At 44.7% G+C, this 6,776-nt stretch overlaps 1 protein-coding gene across 1 annotated transcript in view; it reads left to right on the top strand.

Moving 5' to 3' along the window:
- Positions 1 to 635: 635 nt before the first annotated feature.
- DOCK5 (dedicator of cytokinesis 5) overlaps positions 636 to 6,776 on the top strand; it is a gene marked incomplete at its 5' end in the record, with an annotated part of 21,315 nt that continues 15,174 nt past the window's right edge. The window contains 8 exons of the mRNA XM_009084925.1: positions 636 to 721; positions 1,314 to 1,470; positions 2,005 to 2,045; positions 2,153 to 2,243; positions 2,553 to 2,672; positions 3,675 to 3,764; positions 4,524 to 4,628; positions 6,013 to 6,154. Coding sequence (XP_009083173.1) covers positions 636 to 721; positions 1,314 to 1,470; positions 2,005 to 2,045; positions 2,153 to 2,243; positions 2,553 to 2,672; positions 3,675 to 3,764; positions 4,524 to 4,628; positions 6,013 to 6,154 — 832 coding nt within the window. The remainder of the gene's footprint in view (positions 722 to 1,313; positions 1,471 to 2,004; positions 2,046 to 2,152; positions 2,244 to 2,552; positions 2,673 to 3,674; positions 3,765 to 4,523; positions 4,629 to 6,012; positions 6,155 to 6,776) is intronic.

Genomic DNA, 6,776 nt, shown 5'->3' with positions numbered 1-6,776 from the left:
TGATCTTTGAGGTCTCTTCCATCCAAGTCTTTTCTATGATTCTAAATGTGTGAATCCTCATGTCTCAGTTGGGAAGCAGTTTGGAGACCCTAACAGACTAGGCTAAAAGGTAATGTCTATTCACCTTTTTACAACAGTATAAACTCCCCCATCACAGATATGTGGCTGTAAATGGAAGTTACTATAAAGGAAATTGGACAAGCAAGTGTTAGGACTATATGGTTGATAAATAATCCCTCATTAACTTCAAATCTGACAACACATTAGTGAATGCTGCTGCCACCCTCATAGAATCATAGAATCAACCAGGTTGGAAAGACCTCCTGAGATCGTTGAGTCCAACCCTACTGTGGTCACTAGACCATGGCACCAAGTGCCACATCCAGTCTCAGCTTAAAAATCTCCAGGGACGGATGAGAGAGGGAGGACTTGGATTTCCTTGCTCCAGTCTTGTCATTTTAGCTTCTTACCTTTTTTCCTCTGCTCCAGCAATGAAAGCATCCTCTGCTCTGGCTTGTAAAACCAGTGTCTGCGAGTGGGACAGGTCACAAACACCAGCGTGCTCATTACTGATGCTCAGACCACACTCCTGAGAGCTGATAGCTATTTGATGGTGGGGTTTTTTGCCTTTTCAGTTTGAAAATGAACTGATAACCAAGCTGGACCAGGAGGTGGAGGGTGGCCGAGGGGATGAGCAGTACAAGATCTTGCTGGAGAAACTGTAAGTTTCCTAAAGAACATGTTGGTTGCAGCATACCTAATGCAAAGAAACCCTCACTCCTTACTCCAGTGACGAGGGAGACAGTGCAGCTACAATGATTGTAGTGCAGCACAGGTATTCTGAGGCTGATTGATTGCCAAAAAATGATGGTTTTATTCTGAAACAACAACTTGCACAACTACCCTGAACCAGGAGATGAAAGCTTAGAGGCAAATGCCAAACTGGCAAGGGGGTTGCAAATGGGAAAGCTTTGGAAGAGCAGGCTCAAAGTTAAAGCCAAATCGGAGCTTTTAGCACCAAGAATCCAAGTTTTGATCAACAGGTCATGCTTTGACCTCCCTGACTTGGCTGTCTCAGGTGTGTGGGTGGGGTGAGGTGTACACTGTGAGAGTCTCTGTTCAGGAACATATCTGACTGAGTAATTTACATTGAAATTCCACTTGCCACCACTCAGAACCACAACTGACCCTTCCTTCTGGCTCTGGGTGTCCTGAGCCATATGCTCTAGGGTGACCCTGCTCGAGTAGGGAGGTTGGACCAGATGACCCATCGTGACCCCTTCCAATCTAACTGATTCTGTGATTCTGTGCAGCCTTCTGGAGCACTGTAGGAAGCACAAATACCTGTCTGCCCCAGGAGAGGTGTTTGCTCTGCTGGTCAGCAGTTTGCTGGAGAACCTGCTGGACTACAGGACCATCATGCACGACGAGAGCAAGGAGAATCGCATGAGCTGCACTGTCAACGTACTGGTAGGGGCAGGGCTGAGGTTTGGACTCCTCACCTGGCTACTGTGGATTCTGAAGGAAGTTTTTTATTGGGGGGGGAGAGGATTATAAGTAATTCTTTATGCCATTTCTGGTTAATGATGTGCCCAAATCAAGCTGGAAACATAGAAAGATTCACAGTCCAAAACGAAGAAACGTAGAAAGAGTCACAGTCCAAAATGAAGTCATGTAGCTCATCCTTATCACATGGTGACCTGAAGCTGTGAAATAGAGGCAGGAAAGATGCATAGCTTATAGTCTGAGTCCCTGTTCTACTGTCAAGAGCCTTTATAACTTTGGACAAGTCACCTCCTCTGACTTACTCCTCTTCTGGAGGCACTGGCAGCCTCACCCGGTGTGAAAGGAAAGGTTGCAGCAATATATGCACCTAAGTAACCAAAATGACAGAAAATATCTTTGAAGTATCTAAAACTGATGCTTAAATTACTTGTCTAGAGATGATTTTGCAAATCCACGGTGCTTTGTGTTGTAAGTTTGACTTTCTTCTGTTCTTGGCAGAATTTTTACAAGGAGAAGAAACGAGAGGACATTTATATCAGGTAATGTCTCCCCCCATAAGCCTGGAAAAAGCCTTTATTCTCTTGGTGTTCTGTCCATGGGTTCAGGAATCCTTCACACCAAGGAATATCTCTTTCTCTGTGCTCAGGTACCTGTACAAACTCCGGGACCTGCACACAGACTGTGAGAACTTCACAGAAGCTGCATACACTCTACTCCTCCATGCAGAGCTGCTCCAGGTATTCCACCAAAGCCAATTCCAGGTCCCACTCTCAGGGCTTGGGTTTGAAACAAAGTGCAAACAGCTCAGTATCAACAATTCACTTTTTCCACCCTTTTTTTAATGTGGCTTTGCATCAGGTAGATCCTAGTGGTCCTTAAGGAGCTTCACAGTCTATCATTAGCATCACTTTGTGACATCCTCTTGGGGCAGAAGTGCTGGGAACTGTCTCAGTTTGTATCACTGCAAAACCTCCTCTGCACTGATGGATTTGTCCAGCTGAAAACATTCCAGTTCTTTCACCTTTGCCTTCTTCCCTCTGTCCCAGTGGTCTGAGAAGCCTTGTGTACCTCACCTGCTGCAGAGAGACTCCTACTATGTCTACTCCCAACAGGAGCTCAAGGAAAAACTCTACCAAGAGATTATCTCCTTCTTTGACAGGGGCAAAGTGAGTGGCTTACAGTGTTTGTACAGGCAATGTTGGCTTGGGAATGTTACTTTAGTCTTTGTTTAGTGTTTACTTCCTGGAAAATCCTTGGTTGAAGTTGCTTACAAGGGTAAAAGCAGATGTGAGTCTGTAACTTTGATGCTTAGGCCTGGCATGTTTATCCTGGTGATATTTGAATCCTTCTATTTCCATGTCAGCCAAAAGTGTCTGAAAATGAACCTGTTGAAGCAACTTGGGTAGGTGGGAAAACTACAGGTGTTTTCCTTCCTTTTTCTGGGCAATAGCTCTAAGGTTTTTGGCATGGCAGTAAATGTGGTTTGTCTGCTGATGCTGATCCTGTGTAGCTGCATCTTGGAGAGGTGATTCTACCAGGGCTAAATGCTAAATGTCTCCTTATAATGGGATTAAGCTGAAAGAGAAGATACTTAGATTGGATATTGGGAAGGAATTCCTCCCTGTGAGGATGTTGAGGCACTGGCACAGTTTGCCCATAGAAGCTGTGGCTGTTCCATCCCTGGGAGTGTTCCAGGCCAGGTTGGATGGGGCTTGAAGCAACCTGCTCATGGTGGGGGGTTGGACTGGATGATCTTTAAGGTCCCTTCCAAACCATTCCATGATTCCATGATAAATGAGACAAACCCAAGGAAGCCTGTTGAAGTATGGGTGTAGGAGGAGTCCACCTGGGCTTCTCTTTGCTGTTTAGACACGTCCTTCCACCGCTCAGTGCCTCAGTTTTCCCTCTCAGGAGCAGAATGGAAACTTCCCTTTGTAAATCCTCACTTTTAGATCTACAAATCAAAAGATCTGTATGACTCTAACAATTACTGCCAGAAATGTCCAGCAAGCAGTCAGAGGGAGAGTTGGCAGCGCATGAAAGTACTGCCTTGACTAAAATCAGCTGCAGTTTTGTTTACCCCTCTGTGCTAACGAATGCTTTTAACCGAGTCTCTTATGTTGCCTGTGCTCTTCTTCCCTCACCTGCCTCCTTCACCCTCTGTGGAGATGTGGGAAAAAGCCATTCAGCTAAGCAAGGAGTTGGCTGACATGTATGAAAACAAGATCTTTGATTATGAGGGACTCGGTAATCTCCTGGTAAGATTTTTTTTTTTCATCCTTTTTCAGCAGGTTACTGAGTGCTTCACTTAATATTGGTGAGCAGAAGAAGCCTAAAATCCAGTTATGTTAAAGACAAACAATCCACCATAACCCTTTGGAAAGCTTAATATTGGGATAATGTTTTCAGAAGTGTGTTTTGACCTTCTAATTGCCATGCCAATATCATGTGCAGATGCTTAGAATTCTTGCTGATGACCCAATCAAGTAACATTTGCAAGGTGTATTTTCAGGCTCCATAAATCTCCTGACCTTGTTGTTTCTGTGGTAAAACTACTGCTCAGAACTCCAGAATCCTCTTGGTTCTGAATTAGGGTTTTTAGTGGGTGAGGAAGAAACCAGATGGTCTTTATATTCTGTCAGATGAGGATCATTTGCCCAGGGTTATCCTTGCCAGGTCTCTGACATTTGTCACCATTTGCATCTGCTCAGTTTCAGAATACATTTATATTGAATTTGTTTTCCAGTAGTGCAGGATTTCAAGTCTCCTCCTGGAATCCTAAAAACCATTGTTCTCCTGTCTGCAGACCAAGAAATAAAGTTGATTCTGGCCCAGACAAACCAAATATTTAATCAAGTAAATGGCTAGGTTTGAGATTCAGTGGCAAACAAGCAATTGTAACATGTTGTGTAGGGGAGAGCTAATAGATCAGGAATTGTCCCTGGGAATGTGAGCTGAAGCCTGGCAGTGTCCTTGAGTATTCCAGAGTGAAAATGTTGGTGTCTTTTCTTTTTCAGAAAAAAAGAGCTACTTTTTATGAGAATATTATGAAGGCCATGAGACCTCAGCCAGAGTACTTTGCTGTTGGATACTATGGACAGGGCTTCCCCTCTTTCCTCAGGGTAAGAATTCTTCAGCACTCAAGTTCTAGAGTGGTGAAGACCCTAGAAGTCAGAACTTTTCAAAGCTTCCAAGAGAATTCGATGCCAGACTCCTTGTCCTTTGAATGGCACTGACAGATCTAAATCCCTTAAGTGTTTCAGAACTTTTCAGTGTCTGAAAAGAGACTAGTAAGAACTCCAATTGTGTGTGTTAGCAGCTTTAATAGAGTCGGTGTGTGCAAGAGAGTTTGGTAAATGATTGATATGTTCTTATGTGGACTTAACCAGAGTGTACATTTTTTATTCATGCCCTTAGCACTTCCTCTGAAACCTGATTGTTGCTGTTAGAGAATGTTCAGCCTGTAAAGAATTGATCCCATTGCTTTTCAGCCTGAAACAACCTAATTTTCAGGCCATAGATCAACACATTAGTGAGAGTTTGTCCCATGCAGAAGAATTCAAGTGCAAAAGTGGTTCTGGTTTGAGACAGCTGCTGAGCACTGCTGGTCCTGTGCTAACTAGAGCACATGAGTCCAGCCCCAGTGGGTCAGATGGGCAGGTGCAGTATGCCAGAAAATATTCCTGACTTATTTAAAATCCAAGGACATTTCCATTCTCAGACTGGACCTGTTTGCAGTTCAGGCCTTAAATGGAAGCCAAGCCTAATAAGAGAGAATAATGTTGAGCTAGAACTGTGGAACAGGATGGCATGGAAGGTTTTTTTGCTTCCAGGTCATGTTTCCCTTCCAGAAACAATCACTGCTTGGTGGCCAGCTTGGAAAAATGGTGTAGTGTTAGGTTTGTAGAGCAAAACTGCCATGGTTGGATGCCTGGATGATGGTAGTGAAGAGAGTCAGGAACCAACCAGAGGTAAAACTCATGTGTGTGCACTGGGAGATCCCTCAGGTAGCTCACACCAGTGGGCAGCAAGGAGCAGACACTTCCCTGCTTCAAAGAACTTCTTGGCACTCATGTTCTCTTACTTCAAATCAGCCACTGACTGAGATTTCCTGTTGAACCTGTGAGTTCTTGGGGTGCTGCAAAGTGTGAGCAGTTCAGTAACACTTGTGTGTGTTTGGATGTGTCTTGACGCGACGTGATGTAGCTGAGGATGTCCCTGCTCATTGCAGGGGGTTGGTTGGACTAGATGACCTTTAAAGGGTCCTTTCCAACTCAGACTATTCAATTATTCCATGTGGAACAACACATTTTCTAGTCAAACCTGAGGTTGCCGTAGCAGGGCCTTGACTCTCGTTCCAACCCATCTTTCTTCTCTCACCTGTTCTGTTAAGCTAGAAGCAAACCCTTTACATAAACCAGATCTCTGAGACCACTCTGGGTGTGGAAAAGCTCTTCCTCGTTGCTTTGTTGAGTGTTAATTCACTTTTTCTTCTTCTACCCCCAGAATAAAATGTTTATCTACCGTGGCAAAGAGTACGAGCGCAGGGAGGACTTCAACCTCAAGCTGCTGACGCAGTTCCCTGGTGCTGAGAAGATGACCAGCACTGCCCCTCCAGGAGAAGACATCAAGGCTTCTCCTAAACAGTGTATCTTTTGGTTCTAATGCATCTTGGCCCATTCAAGAGGTGTCTCTTCCCTAAAAGAGCAGAACTGGTGAACAACAGCAATAAGGAAGGAGCTCACTGCTCCAGGGGAGTCTGAAGGCAGGAACTGGGCATGAAAAATAGTACTATCCAGAGCTGCAGTGGTGAATTTAAACATATGCTTGATATTTGCAGAGTTAAACAAGTTGCTGTTAGGGTAAAGCCAGAACAGATTGCAGGGGAGGATTCCTTGTGCCTTCTCACACAAGTGGTGCTGAAAGCTTTAGTCATGGGGTGATCCAGTTGGGTGTTTTGAGGTGGAAGAGGTAAAATGCAGGCAGTGAAAGTGGCACTGACACAGGTTGCCCAGAGAAGCTGTGGCTGCCCCATCCCTGTAAGTGTTCCAGGCCAGGTTGAACATGGCAAAGTGTCCCTGCCCATGGCAAGGGGTGGAATGTGAGGTGCATTTTAAGGGTCCGCCCAAAGCATTCCATGATTCTGTGATTGCTGCTGTGAGAGTACCATTAATTATCCTATCTCTTCTCCCTTCCCCTTCTCAGTTCCCTAAAACTCACCTATTTGCCTTCCCACTAGGCTTAAGGTCCTCTGAATTACGAGACTGAAC

This window comes from Acanthisitta chloris, unplaced genomic scaffold, assembly GCF_000695815.1.
Source record: "Acanthisitta chloris isolate BGI_N310 unplaced genomic scaffold, ASM69581v1 scaffold17211, whole genome shotgun sequence".
NCBI classification, from domain to species: domain Eukaryota; kingdom Metazoa; phylum Chordata; class Aves; order Passeriformes; family Acanthisittidae; genus Acanthisitta; species Acanthisitta chloris.
This window is presented reverse-complemented; position numbering and strand designations above follow the sequence as displayed.